General features: G+C 38.4%; 2 protein-coding genes across 27 annotated transcripts in view; one reads left to right on the top strand and one right to left on the bottom strand.

Moving 5' to 3' along the window:
• CASK (calcium/calmodulin dependent serine protein kinase) overlaps window positions 1-27,265 on the top strand; it is a 413,308-nt gene that overhangs the window by 181,531 nt on the left and 204,512 nt on the right. For all 25 annotated transcript variants that reach the window (XM_005593339.5, XM_074030323.1, XM_005593338.5 and 22 more), the window contains exons 4-5: window positions 1,298-1,375; window positions 7,142-7,214. In XM_005593339.5, coding sequence (XP_005593396.1) covers window positions 1,298-1,375; window positions 7,142-7,214 — 151 coding nt within the window. The remainder of the gene's footprint in view (window positions 1-1,297; window positions 1,376-7,141; window positions 7,215-27,265) is intronic.
• Window positions 18,901-22,925, bottom strand: GPR82 (G protein-coupled receptor 82). 2 transcript variants are annotated; one of them, XM_065537863.2, is made up of 3 exons: window positions 22,791-22,923; window positions 20,228-20,298; window positions 18,906-20,076 (listed from the first exon to the last, which is right to left on the bottom strand). In XM_065537863.2, exon 3 carries the CDS (start codon window positions 20,040-20,042, stop codon window positions 19,032-19,034), a length of 1,011 nt encoding a protein of 336 aa, XP_065393935.1. In that variant the 5' UTR covers window positions 20,043-20,076; window positions 20,228-20,298; window positions 22,791-22,923; the 3' UTR covers window positions 18,906-19,031. The 2 variants fall into 2 exon arrangements, with proteins under 2 accessions (XP_073886430.1, XP_065393935.1); XM_074030329.1 differs by lacking the exon at window positions 20,228-20,298 and having other exon boundaries at window positions 18,901-20,076; window positions 22,791-22,925.

The following is a 27,265-nucleotide window of genomic DNA, read 5'->3' as shown; positions in this document are numbered from 1 at the left end:
AGACAGGGATTTCAATCCTGTCCCTATCACATACTTGTCCACTCACTTAGACAAATTATTTGAAAATGATGCTGACCTCATGGGGTGGTTATAAGTATGAGGGGAGGCATAACAAGGACTGCTTCCTGTGATGCCTCATGAATAGGAAGTATGTTAGTTCCTTTACTTTCCCTTCCAGAAGTTTCTATTTCCTCAGTATAATGTCTGCAGCAGTTATATTGGAAACTGAACTACTGAATGAATGAATGAGATACTGCATTTGAAAATATGTTATAAGCCTTAAAGCGTTATGAAAATGTTAGCTATTAATATTTGAATAGTTTAATATGTATAATATGGCAAAATTCATGTATACATATATAGGTATACGTGGGGGGAAGGGGAGGTGTTTGTATGTAAGTGCTAAATGTTATGGACCATATAGGGTTGTTATAGAATGAAAAGCAAAGGAAGACATTAATATGGCTGGTAATCATTGAGGGGGCTTCTGGGGAAGGTAGGTTTGGAATGAACCCTTGAATTAAGGTAGGTTTTGAAAATGAAAAGCAATATATACAAAAAGTAAAAAAGAAAATGGTGTACTCGGGGAGTGATGATAAGACCATTCTGCCTAGAGAGGAAGATTTTCTTGAAACATCAGTGGACAGGGTAGGTAGAAGGGCAAGGTGTGGCCAAGACAACAAGAGGCATTACTTATCTGGTGAGAAGTAGATAACGACTGTAAGTTCTAAGACAATATCATGACACTGTGTTACCAACACATCTGTGTGTTACAATATGTTTGTAGCAATGAACTTTGGGAATGGCAGTGTAAACAAAAATACATTTTATTTTATATATAAGTCATTGTTTTTTCCTTCCACAGCATATAGCCTGAATTTTTCCATTTGGTGGTAATAACAATAGCAAGATGTTTTTTTTAAATCCTTGTATGCTACATAACTGAATATTTTTGGAATTTGACTTTAAAATATGCACACAACCCTAGCATTGCTATTTTCTGATGCTTCTTTTTGTGAAAACCTAAAGAAAATTTATAGTCAATTTTATATACTCATATTATTTGATATTACTGTTAGCCTGTTCTTCCTGTTTCTTTCCCTGCAGATTTTCAATGTGAAGATGACTATCATGCCCTTTGTAATTTATGTCTATATTTCATTGAAAGAAAGGAGATTTAAATAACATAATCCTTAGCAGTAAACCAACTAATAACTTAGTTACGATGTATTCACTTTCAGTGTTTTCTTCCTGGAATTTCCTCTTTTCTTATGTTCTTTTTCACATTTCTTTACAGTATGGATGGAGCAGATCTGTGTTTTGAAATCGTAAAGCGAGCGGATGCTGGTTTTGTGTACAGTGAAGCTGTAGCCAGGTATGTAGTGTATATCTAATCCCCAGAGGTCAAGGTGAAAGTAAAAAAATGACAAAGACATCACATGACAAACTGATGAAGAGCGTACTGCTGCTCTTTGCTGCAAGGAACATCTCTGTTTTAGTATGTGTTAGTAGAATTGATAGTCACTGGAAATGCAAAATACCAAACAATGAGTTATCTATTAACATGGGTTTATAGGGGCCGGGCACGGTGACTCACACCTGTAATCCCAGCACTTTGGGAGTCTGAGGCAGACGGATCACAAGGTCAAGAGATCGAGATCATCCTGGCCAACATGGTGAAATCCCTTCTCTACTAAAAATACAAAAATTAGCTGGGCGTGGTGGCATGCACATGTCGTCCCAGCTACTCGGGAGGCTGACGCAGGAGAATCGCTTGAACCCAGGAGGCGGAGGTTACAGTGAGCTGAGATCGCGCCACTGCACTCCAGCCTGGCCACAGAGAGGAGGTTGCAGTGAGCCGAGATTGCGCCATTGCACTCCAGCTTGGGCAACAAGAGCAAAACTCCATCTCAAAAATAAATAAATAAAATAAAAACATGGGTTTATAATACAAGCTTACATTTTCAGTACTGCTATCTTTCCCACTTGTGATGATTTTTGTACAAGAAGCGGGGATCTAATAGCTCAGGAACTATGTAGAATTTTACTTGGGTTTTTTTTATTTTTGTTTTAGCAAATCTGCCTCATTAGTTCTTCATTTTGCCTTTTAGTGATATCAAATTATCTCACAATAATTAACGAAAAATAAAGAACAGTAAAAGGAAGAGAAATAGAAGCACCATTTTAAAAAATATATTTGCTTCAGGCCAGTGTGAGACCTACCAATCAAATGGCAGCTGTTTGTTCTAAGTGGAGAAGTTGTTGTAAAGACCTAATGACTCAAAATAAGAAGTAAATATGAAAAATCGCAGGAGCCATGCATGTGCTGGGCCACTTGCTTATAAATTTAGAGCAACACAGCTTTCTGTTTTGGTTACATTCAATCATATCATAATTACCCACTGCTGTAGGTTGCCTTTTTAATACATGGAATACAGCATCCCTCCTTAGTCACCAGGCATAATATGTTGAAGGTTTCAAACTCACAAACATATTAACTTTTTTGGGTGGGGGAGGAGGGACAGAGTCTCATTCTGTCGCCCAGGCTGGAGTGCAGTGGCGTGATCTCAGCTCACTGCAACCTCTGCCTCCCAGGTTCAAGTGATTCTCCTGCCTCAGCCTCCCAAGTAGCTGAGATTACAGTCATGCACCTCCATGCCCAGCTAATTTTTGTATTTCTTTTAATAGAGATGGGGTTTCACCATGTTGGCCAGGCTGATCTCGAACTCCTGACCTCAAGTGATCTGCACGCCTCAACCTCCCAAAGTGCTTGGATTATAGGCATGAACTCCCGTTCCTAGCCTAGGATTTATGAAAACTTTCTATCATTTGAAAAACAGTTATATTAAATGATTTCCTCTGTCTTATCATTTCTTTTATAATTATAGCATCTTAGACAAACATAGCTGGAAACAACTTGGAGACCACCTTAATACAGCTTTGAGCTCAGCATGACTTGAATGTCTTCAAATTCATTGCCCTGACTCCTTCTAGCTGAAGAGCAAGGGACCTAGTCTCAGGGATGGAGCAGCCATGGCTATAGCACAAAATAAAGAATATGCTCAATGTGTGGTCGCTGTGTTTTTGTACTGCTGGGGCTAGGGCGAAGGAGCAAATGAAAGTTTATGTGTGTTCCTTAGGCTTCTGATCTATACGTGGTAGAACTGAAGCTAAATATCCTCTTTTCTTTTGTGCCATGTTCTCTAAAGCACATTCTAGGTTTTTTTTTAATCCTATCTTCTATTATTTTGAGTTTTTATTACAATTTTAAATTTTTATTCTTCCTTGTCCCTCAAAATTTTAAAGCATTCTTTCATACCAAAAATAGTCAATACTAGTGAAACTCAGTGGAAGAAGGGGATTTTTTTCCTTCTTGAACCACAATAACACTGGGATACCTGGCAGGTATGCTGACAGGATTGATGTGAAACCAGTACCACTTTTACTCTGGTCCCCAGTCATCTATATTGCTTTTTCTTAACTTCAAGCCTATCTCTGCCACTGGGCTATGTGTCAGGATAGGCAGGATGGTAGTGTGAAGAGATGATGTCATACAATGACATGACTTGTGATCTCTCCTAATCTTGAGATTTATAGAAAAGGTAGATGTTTATACACATCAAAATGAAAGCCTATTGATTTTTAAATCCACCTGTATAAGCTGTTAAAATGGTGAAACGAACTTTCCAGAGTGGACCAAAAAAGAGTAGCATTGACACCAGTAGGTGACGTTGCAAAGAGGGAGGTTTGGAGGCAGTTTATTAAAGGTTCTTCCTCTGAACAATAAAAAAAGTAGGCGGAGACTCAGAAAGTATTATTATGTGTGTTTCCTATTGCAGAGGATCAATGACCATGCAACAAGTGCGCATAGATTCCTCCATTGGTTTAATGACAGATGACTTCTAATCTTTTTTCATCCTCGCTGATTCTGTGATTTATTGTTAGGAAATTTAGCTTGTATCAGTATTCTAGTGAGACCGACTGCAAGAAGACTTTGAGACACCAAGTAATCAAATTGATAATGTTGTTTTTCTCCAGCTGGCTGAGCTTCAAGAGGAGCAGCAAAGCATGGCATAAAGTAAAACTGTATTCAGTCCTTAATGCAACCCAATTAGTGATTACCTCCATCCTTTCAGGGGTGATGAGTTGTGGAGTGAGCTAACACACAAGATCATATTATCAAATCAAACTCTCAGAGATCTTCTTAACTAGTACCAAGCTTTACTAAATAATTTCAAGGATACAGGCAATCAGAAGGCTCAAGTGAAGCAGAGAGAAGGGAAGGGCAGCCCCCCACGTCACTTCTTACTGCCTCAGAAATGCACCTCTGGCCCAGAATAGATGAGGTTTATACTGGGATTTGTGAGTTTCCACACACAAAGGGGAGCATTGCAAATATCTTTATTTTACACCCCAGAGATTTGGATAGCTCCATGACATTCTCCAGGAAGCCATCTGTGCCTCAGAGATCCCATGTTCTACTTACCATAGTAATCCTTAGCCAGAGATATCCTGTTAAGGGCATTTCAGAGATAAGGTCTCTTCTGCCTAGCAAATGGCATTAGGCTTTGTCACCTGCATTAACAAGAAGAGCAGACTGAATCACCTCTCTTCTACCATGCTGCACCCCTGAAATGCCTCCTTCCAAAGGCAGTAAATGCATTGCTGGCCAGCTCTTTTCTTCCATGGAGTTATCTTGCTGATCCTTAGGAAAGATAAACAAATATATTGCTGAATTTCTCTGAAAGCACAGGTCCCTATGATGCTTCATGAAGTGAAATCTTTTGATTAAAAGTTTAGTCATCAACTTTCTAGAACATTTGGGCAGATTTTAGTTCTTATTTTATTCTGCTTGCACACTTTGACATGCATTGCCTCCCAGGATCATGATTGGGAGGGTGGAGAAAGATAGTTCAGTTCTGTTATAACTTGGGGAGAAAAATAGTTCTACTGTCTCCACACACACCACAAAGATTCTGCTGTGTACGTATGTTTGGGTCAAATAATTGAGTGTTCTCATATGCAAATGAAAAAATCCTCATTCATTGAGTTTTGTTTTGTGTTATGAGACTTTGAGATAGGAATTTTCTTTAGGTTAAAGATAATTTAGGTGGCTGTCTCAGTGCTTTGTATCCCAAATAGTTCATTCCGTAGGTACAAGCTATGTCCACTTTAACTAATTTTAATTTATCCATTATTTCCATGTTGACATCTAGATGGACAAATAAGCTGTTCCTAAACCTTTGACTGAACTTAACAATAATAATATTGTAATAATAATGACTCAACCTTTGTAGCATGGTTTAGTTTACAAAGCACTTTGACAGGTGTAGTCTCTTAGCCATTTCAAGGGGTTACAGATCCTCCAAAGCCTGATTTGAACCAGTAATGGGCCACAACACCAAGTTAACAACCCCTCATTTAAACAAAACTTATGGCCAGGCATGGTGGCTCATGCCTGTAATCCCAGCACTTTGGGAGGCTGAGGCGGGCTGATCACTTCAGGTCAGGAGTTTGAGACCATCCTGGCCAACATGGTGAAACCCTGTCTCTACTCAAAATAGAAAAACTAGCAGGGCGTGGTGGCCCGTGTCTGTAATCACAGCTACTTGGGAGGCTGAGGCAGGAAAATCGCTTGAACCCAGGAGGCAGAGGTTGCAGTGAGCCGAGATCGTACCACTTCACTCCAGGCTGGGAGACAAGAGGGGAACTCCATCTCAAAAAATAAAAATAAAAAATAAACAAAACTTAATTACAGGCTACAATGGCCCAAGCAAAGAGTATATGAGCACAACCCCTTATATGTGCATTTGCAAAGTAAGATAAATTAAACATCAGAAGTAATGATTACATGAGCCTAGCTCTCTGGCTTAAAGCCCAGTTGTAAGGAGCCTGTGATTAGTACAGGAACAAGGCTTGGTTTTGTTTTTGTTTTTGTTTTTTTCTCCTACATTTCATTTTTAAAATGGAACCCTTCCAATTAGTTGTAATACATGAAATAATGCATATGCTAACTAGAGGAATACTCCTGTGAGCTTGATTAGATGGTATCATGCCAAAGAGGGAACTTGATGGAAATGTCTTTTAATTGTAAAGCCAGAATAGGAATTTTTTTTTTTAATTTTTCCTGAGTCACATACACATGTTCAAGGTCACTTGTATCAGAAATGTAAGATCTGGAAACAAAATAAAATTCTATATATATTATACAATGAACAGTGTTAAGTCTGTTGCATTTCTGTCATGCTGGTTGCGAAGGAAAAGGAAAAAAATGAGAAAAGAAGGGGGATAATAGGAAGAAAAGAGAAAGACAAATATAGAGGGAATAAAATACAGAAAATGAAACAGATACTCAGAGAAAGAGTAACAGGGCAATTATAGAAGAACTTTAGAAATAGGAGGCGGTCCTAAAGTAGTACTGAATCAACTGTTCTTGTCACACATGGTTGCTAGTTAACCCCGTTACCATTTTTTAATGCCTGTTCTTTAAAATGCTGATTTCTTCTTTGTTCTCACCTGTGCTCCAGGAGGGATCCTCAGCTGGCCATGTAAGGAGTCAGGCTTTCTAGGACATGTGCCTAGAACTAACTCCACTTAGTTCAAGGGAGCCCCAACTAAAACTTGATTATGTTACAAAAGGAAATTGTCTGATAAGGGCCGTTCTTCCCTCATTTGTCCTCACAGCTAAATGGAAGTAAGATGGAGAGCATCTTATTATTTGCTGGCAGATCAAAGGCTCCCACCGCTCTAGTCTGAATCCTTGGGGCAGCCCTGAGCACTGTTTATATAACAGCAGTCCAGTTTAAGTAGAATTACCTGAGTATTGGGGAAAAAAATTGTCATGTTTTAAGCTTGAATTTTTAGTTTGCAAAGCAAATTTACTTATGAACGGTGTGTAATTCTTTTGACTTAGATAGCTTAGAAAATATAGAGCATACTGTTTCTTCATGAAGCCCATAAACTTGTGAGTCTGCCAACATTTTCATTATTAAGCATCACTTTACATCCATCTTGTCTGCTCAAATAAAATGTGGCCATGGACAGCTAATATGAGAGTGGGAGTTATAAACTAGGAGCACTGTATATTAAGTTTTAAAATAAAAATTGTTTACGGTTTTTAGATTTCTTTTGTTTTTTACAGCCATTATATGAGACAGATACTGGAAGCTCTACGCTACTGCCATGATAATAACATAATTCACAGGGATGTGAAGGTAAGTCATTTGTTATCACTAACTTTAATGTTTGTGAAAAATGCTGATATGGCAATGATAATCAAGAATTCTTTAATATTATCATGAAGAACATCTTAATTTTACTTATAAGTAAAAATGTATTGAACTGCTTTGTATTTGGGAAGTCATTGTACTAATTCTTAACTAGGAACACTATAATTTCAATTTATTTATTTTTACTAAAGTATTCATGCAATCTAAAATTGTATTATTTCTCTTTGGCCATTGTGTGTGTGAGAGAAATGAAAAATCCAATAAATAGGAAAAACCAAACAATATCCTATACTGAGTTAATTGGGGGAAAAATTAGAATTTGGTTTATATAGTAAAAGTTAATCATACACATATTTTCATAATATTGCAATGCAGAATAGTCAGCATTTTTTTTTTGCAGATAATTTTTAAATATAGTATGAAATCATAATTATACATATAATACGATTTTATGCTTGGAATACCAATATTATCATTATTCAGTCTTTCTGCCTATTTGATCCCAGTATCGGGTTAATGAGAACTCTCAGTTCCTGGTTTTTTAATGGTGTCAAGCCAAACATAGAGGGAGGCAAGAAACGAGACCAATAGGCCTTCCTCCTGATCCCTAGCTTCTCCCAAGGCCCAGAATCACTAGGGAGCCCCTGAGGTCCCTTTGGCCCTGGGCTACACTTTTAAGCTCTGATATTTTGTCACTGGTCTTTCTCTAACCTCCGGCATGTGCAGACATAGTGTTCCTTCCCTCGAGATATATTATTAAAGGCCTGGCTTCTTCAATGTATTTAATACTTTAAATGATTAAGAAAATTAAGCAGAGTTTAATTAAAGTATCTATAATGTTTGGAAAATTTTCACAGAAATCCTTGTAGTTAAAAGCTGAGGGAAAGCATGAGCAATTCCAAAACCATCTAGTAAAATATTTTAATAGCAAATGAAAATCACTGGAGAAATGTACAAAATACACATTAGTGTAAATTAGTTGTAAAATATCTCATTCATCCTTTTCGGATGTGTTAAGAAAATGATATTGTTATTATCAAAACTCAACACCGAGCATCTCAATGGGTCCCCCTTTATGAAAAAGTATTCTGGCCGAGCCCAGTGGCTCATGCCTGTAATCCCAGCACTTTGGGAGGCCAAGGCGGGTGGATCACCTGAGGTCAGGAGTTCAAGACCAGCCTGGCCAACATGGTGAAACCCCCATCTCTACTAAAAATACAAAAATTAGCCGGGCATGGTGGCGCATGCCTGTAGTCCCAGCTGCTTGGGAGGCTGAGGCAGGAGAATCGCTTGAACCCAGGAGGCGCAGGTTGCAGCGAGCCGAGATTGTGCCACTGCACTCCAGCCTGGGTGACAGAGCAAGACTCCGTCTCAAAAAAAAAAAAAAAAAAAGTATTCTTCAGTTATCCAAAGAGAAATAAAAGTGTGGAAAGGTAAAAGGTGGGAAATTGTCAACTGTAGTAGCTTGCTGTGCAATTAGATTGCATTAATTAATGTATATCTCTTTGTATATATTCTAAAATATATACAAGAAAAAAATAGTAATTTAAAAACCTAAAATGTGTTCATGTAATAGCATTATGTTAAGAACTGTTTTGCTCAAGAGGCAATTTTATTTTGAATCAATTATTCTCGAAAGATAATTATATCAGCATCATACAATAAACAATGATTTACAGCATATTATACTGTAATACTTTCAATAATATAGTCAGCTTTTGATTAGCAATGGTATTTGATATGACAACCTAAAACTAAATAATATCCAAAAGTAGATAATTTGACCTCACCTTTTAATTTACCTTCTGATTTATTTATTTAACAAATATTTGAGTGCCTATTTTTTAGATTACTGTGCTTGGAGCCCTAAAAGTATTATGGTCTCAGTAGGGAGATAAGGCTGGGCATCTCTTATCTACGGCAGCAGATCAACACATGCTAAAACATAGTGACTTCAATCAATAACTGCTGCTTAGTTGCTCACAATTCTGCAGTTTGGGCAGAGCTTAATAGGGACTGCTCAATTCTGTTTCACAGGACGTTGGTGACGTAGCATGGCTAGTTTCCACATAGACTTCACTCATTTTTCTGGCATCTCAACTGAAGTGAGTAGAACAGCTGGGAGCTGGCTGGGCACTCTTTGCAGTCTCTCATTCAAAACGTCTCTCTCTCTTTCCACGTGGCCCTATGTCCAGCAAGACAGTGTGTTAGGGCTCCAAAAGAGCAAAAATGGAAGGTGTTAGGCCTCCTGAAGCAAACTGACACTGTATCACATCTTATGTATTTCATTAGTTGAAACATACATCACAAAAAGGTCACAAGGCTAGTCTGAGTTAAAGGGGAAGAAACATAGGTTCATATTTTGATTGATGGAGTGCCAGATATATACAAGGATGGGAGAACTTGTTGGTGGCCACCTTTAGACAGACATAATTATTATGCAAGGTAGAAGGTGATAAGTATCATTAAAAGATGAGGTCAGAGAAATTTCCTGGGGGAGGTCACATTGGAGCTTGGTCTTGAATCATGGGGTAGTTATATGGAGACAAAAAGACATTTCAGGCAGAAGGAATTTGGGCAAAGGCCCAAAAGTAGTCTTACATTGGAGTGTATTAGATTAGTTTATTATTTCTAAAGTACATGCTAAATAATTTAGAGGAAGCCCGTAGAAACATACCAAAGAATGAAAAAGAAATAGTTCTCAAACTGCAAATTAGTAAGAAGAAACCACCCCAAAAATAGCCATTGTTCAGTTGGGAGACACACTCAACACAGAGCACACGTTAATGTTGATTTTTTATTTTATTTTATTTTTTTCCTTTTTTTGAGACAGGGACTTGCTCTGTTACCCAGGCTGGAGTACAGTGGTGCAATCTCGGCTCACTGCAACCTCTGCCTCCTAGGCTCAAGCAATTCTCATGCCTCAGCCTCCAGAGTAGCTGGGACTATAGGTGTGCGCCACCACACCTGGCTAAATTTTTTTTGTATTTTTTTGTAGAGACAAGGTTTCACCCTGTTGCCCAGGCTGGTCTTGAACTCCTGGGCTTAAGCATTCTTCTTACCTTGGCCTCCCAAAGTGCTGGGATTACAGGCGTGAGCCACCGCGCCCGGTCTTTATATTTCAGAAGCTGAAATCCACACGTTTTTACATGGGTGAATAAAATACTCACATTTAGTTAATTGAAAATTTTTAATTTTGGTGTATTTTTCTTAAGACATTCATCCAAAAGATATTTATTGAGTGCCTACTGTGTAGCAGGCACTGTCCTAGGAACTGGAGCTACGTCAGTGAAGAAAACGGACAAAAATCACTGCCCTCATGGAGCTGACATTCTAGTTCAGGGAGACAATACTCAGTAAACAGAAATGAACTACGTAGTAGGCTAGAATGTGAAAAGTATCACAGAAAAAACTAGAGTAGTCAGAAGGTTAGGGAGTGTCCAGAGAAGGGCTTGCTTTTGTAAATACGGTGGTCAAAGCAGGCCACATTGAGATGATGATATCTGAGCAAGGACTTGGAAGAGAGGAAGTGGGCTAATCTGATAGCTGAGGGAAGAGCATTTTGGGTAAAAGAAACAGCCAGTGCAAAGACCAAAAGACAGGAACACAAGTAGCCTGCTTGAGGAACAGCAAGGAGGCCGGTGTGGCTGAGGTAAAATGTGCAAAGGGGAGAGTAAAAAGGAGACAGGAGATGATCCTGCCTGGCTTAGACCAGAGTAGTAGCAGTGGAGGTAGTAAAAAAATAAAAAATTAGTTAGATTCCTGATATATTTTGAAGATTATGTCAATAGGATTTCCTAATATAACTTTGGTAAACTAGGTAAAACTTAGTTTTATTCAAGACCTTGTTTCAGGGGTATTCCAGCATAGCGGTCATTGTGAAACTTCAAGAACAATACATTTCACATGCTAATAATGTAAATTTTCACTTGGTTTGATTTGTTAATATTTTTGCCAATAAAGCAACCTATGAGCTTTTCTTTCCATTCAGATATATATTCAGTGACTTATCTGTATGTAGGTTTTTGTTTCTGCAGTTAAGTTTTTGTCTAAGTTTTCTTCCCTTATATTTAATAAAGAAAATAGAAGAGCATTGCAATGTTTTATTTCTCTAAGAAAAATTTATTTTATCATCTGTTTCATCTAGCCAAGAATATTCTCATTCTCTCTCTCTCTTTTTCTCTCTCATAATTCTTGTCATATGATCCAAAAGCATTACATTTCCCAAGGATCCTATTATTATATTTACTAATACTTTTTTCTTTACTTTTTTACTAAAGGCATTTCCTTTTGTAATCATTGTAACTGAGTACTTAAAAGGATTCTTTGGCTAGATTTGAGTATATGGTACCATGTGATCTGTTTTTGGGAACTGCTTGCTCTGAAGAAGCAATTTCACATAAAATTGCATAAAAAGCAATCATATAATCCTTTGAAATTCGAGAGATGTGTGAACATAGTACTGGGCCTCCCCACAGCCATACTTATTGACATTTCGGGCTATATTCTTTGCTGTGGGAGGCTGTCCTGGGAATTGTAGGATGCTGCTAAGCATCCTTCACCCACTAGATGCCAGTAGCATCTCCCCCTAGTTGTGACAACCAAAAATGTCTCCAAACATTGCTAAATGTTCCCTGGGGCACAAAAATTGTCCCTGGTTAAGGCCTGCTGTCATAATAGACTTATAATTCTCAAGATTTGCCTCCCTACAGGTATTAATTAAGGCATGCATATAAATTTCTATTTTTTTCTGTCATCTTCCCTTTAATTCTACTTTTTCTTGTGAAAGAATGTGAAAACTTTCATTATGTTTCTGGTACTTTTTTTTCTTCCTCTCACCCTTGAATTAAAAGTACTTTAGAAAGAAATAGCACAGTTGTCAAGGTAAATGCAACTCCTGGCTCTTTGCCTTCTTTCATGGGCTTTACTAAGCACTGAGAGTTCATGGAAGTTTTTCCTCTCTCCTAACTCCTGCAGGCAGGCTTACATCATGAGGGTATGGGGAGACTTAGTTTTAGACCTTTCTGTCACTCTGACCTACTCATGTATAATTCTAATAACTGAAGTTGAAGTGAAACAGTTTCTCTGAGAATGCAAATTGCTACACACAATCACTTTCTATTCTAAATAGTGCCTTTGCCCAGAAGGTCTGGGTGCTGTTTTTAGTTCTCAGAACTGTGCAAACCCCAGTCACACAAACACTCAGCCAGAGGCCAGAGTGTTTCTGAGTGTGCTTCCTTTAAATGGTTTTCCTTGCTAACCTGTGTGAACACGCCTGGCTGCTTTTTGGTTCCCTTCTGGTCTCAGTTCTCCTTTTACCTGTTTAGAGCCAGACTATGACAAATTTGTGTTCATCACAGAACACTGGTTGGCATGACATTGTGGATTTCTTAAAGCATTCCGTAGTCTCTTGTTCTCCCTTACTGATGTTTCTTTCTTTTTTCTTTTTTTTTTTTTTTTGAGATGGAGCTTGTCTCCCAGGCTGGAGTGCAGTGGCCCGATCTCGGCTCACTGCAAGCTCCACCTCCCGGGTTCACGCCATTCTCCTGCCTCAGCCTCCCGAGTAGCTGGGACTACAGGTGCCTGCCACCTCGCCCGGCTGGTTTTTTGTATTTTTTAGTAGAGACGGGGTTTCACCGTGTTAGCCAGGATAGTCTCGATCTCCTGACCTCGTGATCCGCCCATCTCGGCCTCCCAAAGTGCTGGGATTACAGGCTTGAGCCACCACGCCCGGCCTACTGATGTTTCTTTTACATCTGATACCACAACTCCCCAAAGTTGATCATGTTGTATAGAGAAATTTAAACTCTCATAAAACAAAAATGTATTTATTCTTTTTTTTATTATTATTTATTTTATTTATTTATTTATTTTGAGACGGAGTCTCACTCTGTCGCCCAGGCTGGAGTGCAGTGGCGCGATCTCGGCTCACTGCAAGCTCCACCTCCCAGGTCCACGCCATTCTCCTGCCTCAGCCTCCCGAGTAGCTGGGACTACAGGCGCCCGCCACCGCACCCGGCTAATTTTTTTGTATTTTTAGTAGAGACGGGGTTTCACCATGTTAGCCAGGATGGTTTCTATCTCCCGACCTCGTGATCCGCCCGCCTCAGCCTCCCAAAGTGCTGGGATTACAGGTGTGAGCCACTGCGCCCGGCCACTATTCTTTATTATTATATTAACACTGGTTAATCTGCATTTCTTTTGTAAGATTTTTGAACATAATGTGCACGTTCAGTTTGAATGTGGCATTTTAATAATTGTACTTAGGAACATCTCATGGATTACATGATCATCATAAATTTATCTTGTGTTTCTAACTACTATACTTCTCTTCGCCCAGCCTACTCCTACAAAAAAAAAAGAAATCAACTCTTTAGTTTTAAGTTTCTCAGCCTGAGCAACATAGTAAGACCCTATCTCTCTCTCTCTCTTTTTTTTTGAAACGGAATCTTGCTCTGTTGCCCAGGTTGGAGTGTAGTGGTGCGGTCTCGGCTCACTGCAACCTCCACCTCCCGCATTCAAGCAATTCTCCTGCCTCAGCCTCCCAAGTAGCTGAGATTACAGGTGCCTGCCACTACGCCCGGCTAATTTTTTTAGTAGAGACAGGGTTTCACCGTGTTGGCCAGGCTGATCTCGAACTCCTGACCTCGTGAGACACCACGCCTGGCCATTAAGACCCTATCTCTACCAAAAAATAAAAATTAGCCAGGTGTGGTGGCACACACCTGTGGTCCTAGCTACTCGGGAGGCTGAGGCAGGAGGATTGCTTGAGCCCAGGACGTTGAAACTGTAATGAGCTGTGATTGTATCACTGCACTCCAGCCTGGGCAACAGAGTGAGACTCCATCTCAAAAAAAAAAAAAAAAAATTCTTTTGCTTGTTAGAAGTGAATCCTTTTACTTTTCCTCTCCTTCTGAGCCAGGAGTAACATGTATGATATAGCCAGAGGTTTTTCTGTCAGGTATAACTATAGCTGTAGTAACTCTTTCCAGTGTTATCAATTCCATTTGAGTGTAGGGCCCGTCAGAGGAAGGTTCGTGGCATTAGGCTGCTCGATTGAAATGCTTAGCAGATTACCAGTGTTCCCTCTGTTCTCCCTTTGTGGTTTGCCAGCAGGATTTCCTTTCACCTTGTCTTCCCAGATTTGCCCATAACTCCCACCCTGACAGAGCACAAGGCCAGGGATAGGCCCAGAGTCCTCAGCAAATTGAACAGAATGGGCCATCTTCCTCTTCTATCCAGGGAGTAGAAACTTACTTCCCTGTTAAGTTGTTTATCCTAAATTTTGTTTGTCTAGTCTTAATGGTTTGTGTTCCTGATTATAGTTTGAAAGCTGCCTTAATGAAAGTATGTGTATGCCTGTTTTCTACAGTTTAAGATAAAACCTTGTTGGCCTTTGAGTCAAAATTTGAGATTTCTGAAACCCCAAATTTGTGTTTGACTGTAACTCACACAAACGTATTAAAAACACTGTTTTTTTTGAAATCCAAACTTTAAAATAGGGTAAGTTTTGAAGGTAATTTTAAAACCAGGCACAGTGGCTTGCTCCTATAATCTCAGCACTTTGGGAGGCTGAAGCGGGAGGATCGCTTGAGCCCAGGAGTTCAAGACCAGCCTGGGCAACATAGCAAGAGCACATCTCTACCAAAAAAAAAAAATTAGTCAGGCATGGTGGCACACACCTTTCGTCCTAGCTACTCAGGAGGCTGAGGTGGTGAGATACCTGAGCCCAAGAGTTTGAGGCTGCAGTGAGCTATGATCACCACTGTACTCTAGCCTGGATGACATAGACAGACCCTGTCTCCAAAAACAAAAGTGATATTTTAAATAAAATATTTACTATGCCATTAAACAGCCAGTCCTTAAATTACATAAAAAATTCAACATGATTTAAAATCACCTGTTTAGGAAAGCATCTATGGTGTAGAGATATCCATGATGATAATGAGCTGAGTATATACCTCATTCTTCAGTATAGGAAATTAAAATGTGAGTTTATCAGAATGAGTAACTTAAAGAGAAATTGCATATCTCTTCTGTCTTTTTAAATGTAAGAATCTCTAGAAATATTTTTTGTTTAAAGTAGTGGTAGAGCTGTAAAGTGATTGTTTTTTAAATAATTATTTTTAGAAGTTATATTTTTGGGTCCTTTTTTTTTTTTTTTTTTTTTTGAGACAGGGTCTCACTTTGTCACCCAGGCAGGAATATAGTGGCGCAATCATGGCTCACTTCAGCCTCAACCTCCTGGACTCAACAGAACCTCCTGGGCTCAACAGATCCTCCCACCTCAGCCTCCCAAGTAGCTAGGACTAGAGACATGTGCCACCATGTCCAGCTAATTTTTCTATTTCTTGTAGAAACATGGTCTCACTATGTTGATCAGGCTGGTCTCGAAGTCCTGGGCTCAAGTGATCTCCCCACCTCAGCCCCCTAAAGTGCTGGGATTACAGGCATGAGCCACTGTACCTGACCAGAAGTTATATTTTTTTAAAACTCCTAAGTCCAATGAGATTATTAACTGCAGTATAGCTTATGTTAAACAAACATTACTGTCTTAGTCTGATGAGTTTTGGTTTCAAAACTCACATAAGAATAAAATTACTTAGGCTGGGCACAATGGCTTACCCCAGTAATCCCAACACTTTGGGAGGCCAAGATGGGCAGATTGCTTGAGCTCAGGAGTTCGAGACCAGCCTGAGTAACATGGCGAAATCCCATTTCTACAAAAAAATAACAAAAATTAGCCGGGCATGGTGGTGGGCACCTGTGGTCCCAGCCATTCGGGAGGCTGAGGTGGGAGAATCACTTGACCCTGGGGGACGGAGGTTGCACGCCACTGCACTCCAGCTTGGGTGATAGAGTGAGACCCCATCTCAAAAAATAAAAAGAATAAAACTACTTTTGTAACTGTGGAGAAATCTATGCATCTCAGAAACTCTCCCTGATGAACTTTGAGTTACTCTGTGGTTTGCATGTCTAGGAAGTCACTAGATTGGACACTTCCATTTAGAGCTAGCATTCAGGGAGGTCACCTCAAGTTCCCAAGTCTCCTTTGTCTCTGCACATTAATGAGCCAAAAATCCAGTTACTACTCTAAACGAATTGATACTCACTATAAGTATTTGAAGCCAGAACATGTTCAGATTTTTCTCAGAACATTTTCATGTCTCAGTTAAGCATTGAAGTAGAAAAGGAAAAAAACAAAATTTGCTGGGTTGTTTTGTGTTTTTGTTTGTTTGTTTCCCTCTCGGAATAAGCTCTAGTGATTTTTGAACACATGGCTCTTGGGCAATGTACTGTGAATTGCTTTTACAGCTCTAATTCAGGAACAAAACATGCTATGAGATTAAAGGCTTGGAAGGATTATGTGAACTTACTTTAAACTTCATTTTGGACACTGAAGGAATTACTGTGTGAAGAAAAAAATGAGTCTTTAAGCAGTCTCTAACAAAGTGGCAAGTTACTATTAATGGTTGGTTTTATTCAGTTGTTTTTGTTTGGTTACCTGAGAAGAGAATACCAGTACCATGGAAGTAGAAATAGACAAGAAGTTTATAGCTCCAAAGTGCTTATGATCTCTTTGGGCAGACAGAACACGCTTTTTTTTTAATCGTAATATATGTAACTTATTACAGAATATAGTCACCATCATTTGTCTACTGACAAGATTACATAGAAAAAAGAAATTAACATTAAGAAATGTTTATCTTTAAATGTTCACTTAGATATTGGAAAAAATTGGGGTGATTTACTTAACTATGCACATATATATATATATCCTTTTTGTTTGTTTGTTTTTTGAGACAGTGTCTTACTCTGTTGCCCAGGCTGGAGTGCAATGGCAGGATCGTGGCTCACTGCAACCTCCGCCTCCTGAGTTCAAGTGATTCTCCTGCCTCGGCCTCCCAAGTAGCTGGGACTGCAGGCACAAACCACCACGCCCAGCTAATTTTTGTATTTTTAGTAGAGGTGTGTTTCGCCATGTTGGCCAGGCTGGTCTTGAACTCCTGACCTCAGGTGATCTGCCCACCTTGGCCTCCCAGAGTACTGGGATTACAGGCGTGAGCCACCGCACCCAGCCCACTTCAATATTTTCATCAGTAAATTAGTACACTTTAGAGTTGTAGTGATTAAAATAATAGATATACAGCATATAAGTAGAATGCTTGGCAAACAGCAAGTGCTTACTAAGCAATGGCTACTCATAATAGTAACAGCTGATTTAATAATAGGATCTGTGAATAAGATAGTATTTTCTGGCCGGGCGCGGTGGCTCAAGCCTGTAATCCCAGCACTTTGGGAGGCCGAGACGGGCGGATCACAAGGTCAGGAGATCGAGACCATCCTGGCTAACACAGTGAAACCCTGTCTCTACTAAAAAATACAAAAAACTAGCCGGGCGAGGTGGCGGGCGCCTGTAGTCCCAGCTACTCGGGAAGGCTGAGGCAGGAGAATGGCGTAGACTCGGGAGGCGGAGCTTGCAGTGAGCTGAGATCTGGCCACTGCACTCCAGCCTGGGCGACAGAGCGAGACTCCGTCTCCAAAAAAAAAAAAAAAGATAGTATTTTCTGCTCTACACATGAAGAAATTAATACTTGCAGAGGATAAGTAATTTGCCTAAGATTGTCCAGCTAAATAAAAAGTAGAGCCAGATTGAACCCAAGAAGTATAATTTCAGAGACCAATCTCTAAACCATAATACTATTACACTCCCTTATTATTCATTCATTTATTTCACAAAAAATTAACTGCCAGGTACTGTTTGTCACTAATAACATTATTTATATTGAAGACAGAAGAAAATATGCACAATGCGATGAAGATGGGCTTATAATGACATAGCTTTTTACTTTGACAGAGCCTAATCCAAATATTTAAGCATTTGCATAAGTAACATCTGCTTTAAAAATATAGCGTCAATGAATATTGCTTCTCCCAATAACATGAGCCAGATAATTTCAAATAAATAATGTGTTTATAAAACCTTGGATTTTTTTCACTGTATTATTCATGCATTTGGATAAGACTTGAGTGAGGATTTTTTTTTTTTTTTTTTTTTTTTTTTTTTTTACTTATTTTTATTTTTTTGTTTTGTTTTTTTGAGACGGAGTCTCGCTCTGCCTCCCAGGCTATAATGCAGTGGCGCGATCTCTGCTCACTGCAACCTCCATCCCGGGCTCAAGCGATTCTCCTTTCTCAGCCTCCCGAGTAGCTGGGATTACAGGCGCCCACCACCATGTCTGGCTAATTTTTGTATTTTTAGTAGAGACGGGGTTTCACCCTGTTGCCCAGGCTGGTCTTGAACTCCTGACCTCAAAATGATCCACCCAACTCAGCCTCCCAAAGTGCTGGGACTACAGGCGTGAGCCACTGAGCCCAGCTACTTACTTTTAAAGATTTTAAAATTACCAATAAACACTGGTCATAGATTGACCCTTGTATTCTAACTACCAGAAAGCAGACAAGTCATAAACCATTTGCTTCTTTATCCTAGTCATGAAATAACATGTTCTGAACAGAAGCACTCACAGTTGAGTTTAAACAGCCTGTTAGTTTCATATGAGTGGGATCCTTTCAGTATGCTTAATTTTTGCTTCTGAAAGTTTCTGCCGTCTCAACTTTCAGTATAAGTAGAACTGTTTTTTGAGTTTTTTGAATATATATTTATTTATTTTTAAAAACCATAGAGATTTTCTTGGTGATTATTGTCAACCAAGCTGTGACATGTTAATGATGTAGTTTAGTGTCCCTAATAAAGTCATATGAATGCTTTTCTGTATTGTGGGGTTTTCCATTCAAAAGTCAACCATATGATTGCATGTGTGCTGAATTAGACTTTGTAAAGAGATTATATAATGTCTTCTTGAATGTTTTATCTAATAAAAGAAATATAATGGGGTCTGTGCTACTTCTGGCCGAAGCAAGACAGGTGAGGATGTTTTTTGTTTCTATTAAATAATTCAGTTGCTGACAGTTATCTCTTTGATGTAGAACATAAAAAATGGGTTTAAAAATACTATAAGGAAGGAAGCAAACTATTAGTAGAATCTGGATGACCAAAAGATGTCTTTTCACAGAACTGTAAGTCAAATCTTTCTCCATAATGGACGTACAGGTTCTTATTTTTCTCAGATGGCTTACAAAAGAGTAGTATGATGTTAGTACTACTAAAAAGGAAAATCCAATAAATGTGGTTCCAATGAGACCTGCAATCTGAGAGATCATGGCTCCTAGTTCCATCTGCCGATTGTAGCATAGGCTTTCTTCTCCTTCTGTAGCCTCTATGACTGAGTAGTATATAGTAACTGGAATAATTATGCCCAGTACAACTCCCCATATGTAAATGCATAGTTTTCTAGCAAAGTTGGGCTGGCGAAATTTTTTCAGTAAATGGCCATAAAATATTTTCTCATAGCACGAAGTAGTCTCTTGCAAGGAATCCTTTTGCATTAAGGTAGCGTAGCGGCTTACGGCAATCCAACTTAAAATTAAGAGGCTGACAAACATACTTACATGCATGGATAGAGTTCCCAGAAAATTGACCACTCTGCATTGAGCAGATTGATATTCCCATTGGAAACCTTTCAGGAAATAGATACTCATGAAAGGCATGGCGCTGCACACAAGTAAGTTTGCAGTCACAAGGTGTGACAGGTAGATGTGCGTTGATGTTTTTTTACCTATTTTTGTTAAAAATATCCATTGAGAGAGAGAGTTTCCAAAAACACCAACAATACAAAGGAGGATGTAAATGATTGGTAAAGCCATGGAAGAGATCATAGATGGTTGAATACATGTTGTGTTGTTGTTCATTTATGTCAGATTTTCTTGAATTTTGTCACGGGAGCTAGAACAGAATTGCAGATATTTAATATTAAAATTATTTTTGGTACAGCATTTAAGCTGAATAGTTTTTTTTTTTTTTTAAAGCATTGAATTAAATAAAATAGTAACAAAAATGTATTGGATGGAACGGGAAAGTGTAGATGGCTTCTTACCTTTTCCAATCACAATTGTCCGGTTGAAATAAAGACAAAAAGTTACTTATTGTGATGGATAATGCCTTTGTCTAAAAAACAAAATTTGATGTAAATAGTTACATGCCTGGGATTTAAAATTTTACTTAGAGAAATGGATAGTTCTTAGATTGTAAAACAATTTGTAAGTGATGATTGATTTTGCCTAGAAATATAATTTAAAAATTTTTAAGGCACATGCAACCAATACATGTTGGCCAAAGTATTACAGAAGTATTCTGTGGCCACAATAATAGAGAGTTGACTGGTTTTTAATTACCACATTACTTATATATAGTTTTCAAAATGGTGTCTTTTTGTGTCTAGGCTGAAACACTCCTTTATAACCTAATACTATTAGAAGAGTCTCTTTTCATATTTCAGAAGTTACCTCAATTCCACGTGAGCAAAATTTCAGGCAAAATCCTGAACTGAATAGAAGAAAAGTGTAGCAACCAAGGACAGACTCCAAAATCCCAGGGTCATTACCAAAGAGTATTTAAAATGTCATTTCAAATATTCAATGTTAAACTGTCATACTTCAATAAAAGTTTACACATGTATGTCAAAACTGTAGTTACAGCCAGATGTGGTGGCTCTGCACCTGTAATCTCAGCACTTTGGGAGGCCAAGGTGGGACGATTGCTTGAGACCAGGATTTCAAGAACACCTTGCGCAATGTAGTGAGACCCTGTCTCTATAAAAAAATACAAAAACTAGACTGGGTATGGTGGCTCATGCCTATTATCCCAGCACTTTGGGAGGCCACGGCCAGCCTGGGCAACATGGTGAAACCATGTCTCTACAAAAAAATTAGCCAGGCATCCTGGCATGTGCCTGGAGTCCCAGCTACTTGGGAGGCTGAGGTTGGAGGATCAGTTGAGCCTAGAAGTTCAAGGCTGCAGCAAGCTATGATCATTCTACTGCACTCCAGCCTAGGTAACAGAAAGAGACCCTGTCTCAAAAACAAAAACAAAAAAACTGTAGCTGCTATGCTTGTTGGTTAGAGTATCCTTGTGTGTAAATTGGTATCTGAGTTTTTCAGAGGATTTTTTTTTAAAGGATATGATGTTTTAATCACAACATAAATGCTGGTTTTTACTTTTTTGTGTCTTATATTTAAATCTTTCTCACTTCAAAGGGTACATGTGAAGTGCTGAAGAATCATATACAAATTGCTTTTATTCTTATTTTTCTCCTTATTTCCTCACTTCTTTCAGGTGAGAATAACAAAAGTTACTGGATTCTGGTCAAATAAGAACCATGATCTCTATTCAAAATGTGCCATATTCTCTGTGTCCTTCACCATAGCCTTCTGGGCACCACATTTTCCACTCTTTCATGATCTAGAGCAAGGTTTCTCAATCTTTTTTTTAATCATGTTCTCTTTTGATAAACATAAAAATTGTACCATACACAGCCCTTGGAAATTCTTATATCCCCCCAGCCCCTCAGGGCAATTTTACTCTCTACCCCCTTCAGAATTATGGTTTGATTTATTTTCTGTATCTTGGATTACAGAATTTGGGTTTTTTTCTCAAAATAATGTTATAATTTTGTAATAACTTTTTAAACCAATCCACACCCAAAGTCTTGAAAACTTGAGGACTGTGCATTGTGTGTGGGTTTAAATACCGAGATTCTTAATTAATGTCTACCAGTGTCTTTATAATTTTGTTTCTTTGCTATTTGTATTTAGAAAACAGTCCATATGCTTCATTGTAAGTTTGTATCTGAATCTAGTGCAACCTGATGAATTATAATCTGGTTGCAGTTAGTGTAGACCCTGGCATAAATATATAAAACCTAATCTGTAACTTCACCAGTTCAAAAATCAGGCAGATGGAGTGTGAAATGAGCCGGTTTATTTAAGAAAAAAAATTATCTGCTCACAGTAGATTTTGATTTTACATAAGGAATGGAGCTTCCTTTTATGATGCTGTTAAAGAAAAGCATTAGCTCCTGCCTTGTGCAGATAATGCATAGTATACTAAAAACTGCAAAGGTAATGGTGCTTCTGTATGAATAGTAAATGCTTCCAAACAAAAAGGAGATAAAATATACTTCTGCAGAGGCTAGCTTTATCAGACAGAAGTTGAGTCTCTATAGGACTCTCACTATAGCAATCAACAACTAGGTCACCATCTTTACCTTCCCAAACTTGTATCTACTATGTACATCTCCTTCAAAAATAAACTTTGATCATAAAACTACTTGATAACTATTTTCCAAAATTTGGAAATTACTGTTGAACTTAAGAAATGAAATAAAAATTACATGTTACAGATGCAAAACTGGTCTTTAGAAAATGTCTGTAAGTCTATATTCCCCTCAGGAGAATGTCTATCTCAAGTCACTCGTGCATACATTTTGTCTCTGCTAAATGAAAAAAGTTCTACAACTCTTCAGTTACTAATGACTATCTACATAATTATATGCTGACTGCCTTTCTTAAGGATCAGCTTTCAAAATTTAAACCATTAGGTCCTGTTTATTTTTATAGAGTTTAATTTTTAAGCTAAAAATGAATAATAATCACTCTTACCTGTATGAGTAGTTTATGCCAACTAAGGTTATATTTTTCAGGGCAGTGATGCCAAATTTCAGACTTAAAATTCTCTGATCTTCGCTCTTCCAATATCTTTAGTCAGTGTAAATAGACTCTTGTATGACACCAACTACAGTGGGAGGAAAAGGGGAAATTAAACAGTATTGAAGAAATTCAATAGTTATGGTCAATGTGACAACTACCTCCTCAAAAAACCCTCATTTCTCTATTTCTGTAGCGGGAGGAAGTTGGTGGACAATATACATATTATACTTCCTTATGATTATTTCATGAACTAGTTACACCCCAGTAAGCTTTGTTTGCACGATTGACTGAAGTTCACAGATTTAATCCCCCATGGCTAGTTTTATATGACACAGTGATAGAAGGAGCCACTCTGTTAGTAACCCAATACAAATATTGGTGCAAATTTGTCTGTAAAATTGTTTGTGGATGGCTTATTTGCAATCCATCTTTATCAAAAATAGAAATTGTTTGTGGATGGCTTATTTGCAATCCATCTTTATCAAAAATAGAAACAAAACTCAAAGTTTTCTTATAACTTACTAGAATCAAATATTATAGAGCTAAAATAGAACTTCATGATCATCTATGGATTGAGACCCTTTGTTTTAAAGTTGAAGAAGCTGAGGCCCAGAGGAACTCACTGTAAGCACAGACTGCACCCAGGGTTGGGTCCCAGTTTGGTTACTAATGAGTTAACCCACTCTGTTTCTGATTGCCCTGCACTACCTCCATTTATCAACATAATACACTGTTTGGGGCATTTCATAATAGATTTGGCAAATCCTGGGAGTGCCAAGTATGCCTCAGATCAAATGAATAGTTATATTAATAAAGAATTGTGAAACCATGACTAGTCTAAAACAATAAAAATTTTAAAAATAGAATTGTGAAACCAATTTTTTGTACAAGATTGTCGAATCAGCCTGTGACTTACTAACTAAATGAAAGCTAAGTGTGTACATCTGAGGCGGAAGACTTGCATCAAGCACTCCCTCTCATCCTTGAGTAGTTAAACCAGTGGGAGTCTGAAAAAGAGAACAGAAATCTAATTTCATCAAACTTGAGCACTTTAGTTATCAGTAAATCTTCACTTAAAATTAACAGAGGTACCTTGCCATTTCTCATAAACCCCTGATGCTTACCTTATTTCATGTTTATTTCATAAATTCTCTCTGATGTTTGCTAATATTTCTCTCTAAAACAAAAGTGAGAACTGCCTAAAGGGTCCGGATTGTGTTCTGCTGCTGTTCATCTTTGCCTTGCCACCATTTACTTAAGAACAGTGACTCATCCAGGGTTTCATGGCCATTCATTACAGAGTAATTTGGCTTTTAGAATTCTTATCACTTTTACTTGAGTAATGTATCATGTTCCGGGAAGGAATTACATAGAACAAAAAACAGTTTTAAGTAATTTAGGGAAGAACAGAAATGGAATGCTATTTCTAAGTGATTGAAAAATAGTTGTAATATTATCCGTTCAGGCATAAGCATCTTTGGTCCGAAAGAAAGAACACTCTTGTTTTCCTCCATTGTCTCCAAACTCAGTAAATGATACCATCACTCCTTCAGTTATTCAAGCCAAAAACTTAGGAATCATCCTTAATTTCTCTTTCTTTCACATCTCACATCTATCTAATCAATTGCTGGTACTACAGCTTCTACTATCACTACCATCATTCATTAGCCACATTTCATGAGAGCTTACTATGTGCCAGATATCTTGCTATGTGCCTTACATTCAAGTCTTATTTGGTTTTCACAACACCCTGTGAAATGTCTCATTTTAAAGGTGAGGAAAACTGAAACTCAGAAAGATCTCATAAGTTGCCCAAGGTCACACAGCCATCTGTCCTCACAGGATGGTGATTGGCTCACCTCAAAGCAAGTAATTCAAGAACAAGTCCATAGCTGCAATGCCTTTTTGTGATCCAGCCTCTGAAGTCAACACTGTCATTTCTGCAGTATTCTATTGGTCACACAGAGCCAGCCCTGGATCCGTGTGGGAGGGGTAAATATCAGGAGGTGATGATCACTGGGAGCCATATTGGAAACTGGCTACCACAGATGTCAATCAACCATTGAAACAAAGGAAGAGTCAGAAGTACTGCTTAAAAACCATTGTCAGTCCACTGGTTGTTTATTGGGCAAGCATACCTGGATAGGTGTAAGTTTTGCCAGTTCTTACACTATTTTGGTTTTTAGGTCTATTTTTGTTAAACAGTGTAATTCATTCAACAAATATTTATTGGAGTTTCTACTATGTTCCTAGCAGCATGTGGAGGTCACAGAAGTAGGATGTTTAGTCACAAACTAATTGAGGTCTCTGGAAATTGAACAGATTCCACAAGCAAGCCAAGAATTTAGATTAATATGTGATATGTGATACAGATTTCAAATGCTCTGTGAATTAGAGAAGGGCAGAAACAGTGACTCAAAGTGGTTCTGAAAGGCTTTGTGAAAGCAAATGGAAGGAAGGAGAGGAGAACATAGCCTAGTGAGTGACAGTTCTGTGCCAGGTATGGGACAGAGCATTTTATGCCTAAGAACCCTAGAGATGTGTGGTGGGAGTCCCATTTTACATGGGAGGAAGCTCAAAGAGGTTAAATAGCTTGCCTAGAGGAATACAATTAGTAAATTCGCTTTAAAATGACCTCATTCTTTGCCTTAGAAAGAAATTATTGGTTGTTCTTGCAGGTCAATAAGGGTACCTTATGGTACTCACGATAGGGTCATGTTTTAAGTATTTTTAACTTTGTTCAGATAGGGTTTCCTGTTTGATTTATGTATTTGTGTATCCTGTTCTAGACTTGAGGTAGCAGAAACTGACTATGGAAGAAATCAAGTCCAGTTTTTTTCTATCTTCGAAAACTCTGGACTTTGTTAAGCAAACTGTTATTCCAACAATGTCAGTATAAATTCTTTAGGATTCAGTGATTTTGAGTTCCCCAGTTGAAATATAGGTGAATTTTATTTTCATTCTTCTAAGAAATTAGGAAATACTGTTACAATTGGTAAAAAGAGTAAATGTCAGGGAATACTAGATTAATAAAGTATGTTACAAGTATTCTGTAAAGTGGCCCCTTTGGACTTTTCTCATTCAAATCACCAGTAGTTTTCTTTGGTTCTCATTCATCTTGCCCATCCGTTTCTTCAAGGTTCCCCTTCTATTGTCCCAAGTCCAAATGCACTTGACCTAACAGTTCTAGTTGCTTCCTATATCATCTGCCAAATATTGATCTCCTAAGTGTTCTGCTCTCACCCTTAGGATTTACTTCCTTGAGGTATTAGAGTTATGTCCTACAATTGAAGTTCTGTCTTGTATTAATTTTCCTGCTTTTGAGATGGATTTGTGTATCAAGTGTGTTTTTTAATTTGGCCCCAAAATTCATTTGGAGTGGTTCAGTGAGAGTGTTTCAAAGGGCAGGCACATACTTACTTGGCAGAGGAGATACCATAATCAAAGGGCAGGCATGCGGACATTTATTTTGGAAATCCACGGTGGGCTGTACATAGCAGGGGGACATGAGAGCTTTCCTGACTCACATGGATTGTTGGGGTTAGAATTAGGGTCTCTTATCAATTTCCCTCAGAGCCAGAACCCAGAGGACACAGGACAGCTTAGTCATTCCTGAAGCCATGTGTTTCATCTAGAAATTATTTTAGGCTATCCAAACTAGTGTTTAAACTGGCTGCAATTGGCCTTTTAAGTACTCTCACTAACCAATCAGGAGCTCAGGGCATTGGGAGGCTGGTATGCAGAAAGAAAAGACATGACTAATTTATACACATTAGACTATCGTATTCAAAAGATAATTATTTCTTTAAATCAGGGGCAGTAGTAAGTAAGCCTTGTCCAGTTCAACATATACCCAAGCCAGTGGTTATCTTTAGGAGGAGTGAGGCACAGTGCAGTTACCCAAAGCTATGGTTTGTTCAAGGCTCACTGAGCCCCCTGTCCTCTCCAGGAAGTGGTATCTGGCCACAGCCTTGTTTCCAGTCACACTGTTCTCAGGCCCTCACCGCCTGCCACAAGTAGCTCTGATCGTGGGTGTCCCACCCTTAATTAGAGTATGAAGAAAAACCTCTCCTTGTTCTGAAGAGCTGGTTTCTCAGCAAGCAATGGGAGCATTTCTCTCAAGAATTACTTTTAAAAACAGCAGAAAATACAATCTGAAGTTTGTAAATTTGTAATAACACAGAAAAGTTATCAGCTTTTGTAAAAAGTAAAATAGAGGTTCCTCTTCAAAGACCTTCCTCTCCATTTAATTAGGAATAAATAGTAACTTCTCTTAGAAGCAAAATTTATTCAAAGACCTGTGCTAACATTCTTAAATATCTGCTAGCTGTAATAAATAAATCAGTGTACTTTATGTTCTTAGCTCCCACAATTTGGCCCAAATATTTGCCCTGGCATGCTTATACTGGTCCAAGCAAACATTGGGT

Source organism: Macaca fascicularis, chromosome X (assembly GCF_037993035.2).
Source record: "Macaca fascicularis isolate 582-1 chromosome X, T2T-MFA8v1.1".
Taxonomy (NCBI): domain Eukaryota; kingdom Metazoa; phylum Chordata; class Mammalia; order Primates; family Cercopithecidae; genus Macaca; species Macaca fascicularis.
The sequence above is the reverse complement of the archived record's forward strand: the minus strand, read 5'-3'. Positions and strand labels throughout refer to the sequence as shown.

What these genes read in the sequence shown, in the direction of transcription:
- GPR82 (XM_074030329.1), bottom strand. Translation starts at nt 20,042, where the DNA reads ATGAACAACAACACAACATGTATTCAACCATCTATGATCTCTTCCATG.